Below are 1,120 nucleotides of genomic sequence, written 5' to 3'. Positions count from 1 at the left end.
ACCCACCCAGCCCTGACCGTGCACCAGGCGCACCAGCTGGGCGCCTCCCCACTGCAGCCCCCGCACTCCTTCTTCGGCGCCCAGCACCGGGACCCTCTGCACTTCTACCCCTGGGTTCTGCGGAACCGCTTCTTCGGCCACCGCTTCCAGGGTGAGTGCCCACGCTGTGCCCGCCTAAGCGCGCTGTAGTGGCGCGGGGGAAGGCTCGGGGGTGCGCGGGGCTATTCGGAAGTTGTTTGGAGAAGGCTGCGGGTCCTCGGAGGCCGACTCCCAAGCCAAGAGAAGAGCCGCGTCAGACCCATCACGCTCCTGCCGCCTTGGGTTCCCTCCCGGAGAACCAGGTTAGGATGTCTAGGCTTTCCTACTTATGATGCCGACTGGACGCCAAACCCGGGAGCATCCTTGGAGCCTCTCCCGGCGGCCTGTCTTAATCTCTCCTGGCCGAGCCAGTCCCAGCCCGGAGAGCTCAGTGTCCGCCGCCCTCCCTCCGCCCCGGCTGGATCTGGGACCGTACTCGGCAGTCATGTCCATCACCGATTCCCAGGGATCCGCCCCAGCTGGCCCGTCCGAGCAGGGCAAGGTCCACCCGCGTGCCTCGGGTCTTTGGGAAGAAGGGACCGCGGGCAGGGCAAACTGGAGAGTTAATGTTCAGTATGGCATTCTCTGCCGCCTTGAGATGTTTCTCAGCAACCTCTGCCCGACTTCTCCAAGTCACACGCGCCTCTTGGACCCAGAGTGAGGAAGGTTTGCGATAGCACACCAGCTTCCTCCCGTTTGCCTACTCTGGGAGCCCACCAGGCTGCTAGGGGGAGGGGTGGGGGACTGGCGGTCCTCCTAGGCAGGGCGTGGGGGCAAAAAGCTGGTAAGGTTGTGGGCAGTCCCAGCCCCCTGGTCTTCTACGGGCAATGGGTTTGCTAATGAAGATTCGCCCACTGGCCACACACACACACACACACACACACACAAGTATGTTTCAATTATCTGACTTTTCCCAAGGAGAACTGCATTTGTTGGAGTTCGTTTTCTTCCTTGAATTTGTTGGAGTTTTTTTTTCCTTTTCTTTCTTTCTCTCTTTCTTTTCTCCTCCTCCTCCTCCCCCTCCTCCTCCTCCTCCTCCTCC

The 1,120-nt window shown here is 61.0% G+C and overlaps 1 protein-coding gene across 1 annotated transcript in view; it reads left to right on the top strand.

Annotated features, from left to right (window-relative positions):
• Window positions 1–1,120, top strand: part of EMX1 (empty spiracles homeobox 1) — a 19,079-nt gene that overhangs the window by 4,167 nt on the left and 13,792 nt on the right. The window contains exon 2 of the mRNA XM_005867825.2: window positions 5–151. Coding sequence (XP_005867887.1) covers window positions 5–151 — 147 coding nt within the window. The remainder of the gene's footprint in view (window positions 1–4; window positions 152–1,120) is intronic.

The sequence above is a fragment of the Myotis brandtii genome, unplaced genomic scaffold (genome assembly GCF_000412655.1).
Source record: "Myotis brandtii unplaced genomic scaffold, ASM41265v1 scaffold251, whole genome shotgun sequence".
In the NCBI taxonomy this organism is placed as follows: domain Eukaryota; kingdom Metazoa; phylum Chordata; class Mammalia; order Chiroptera; family Vespertilionidae; genus Myotis; species Myotis brandtii.
This window is presented reverse-complemented; position numbering and strand designations above follow the sequence as displayed.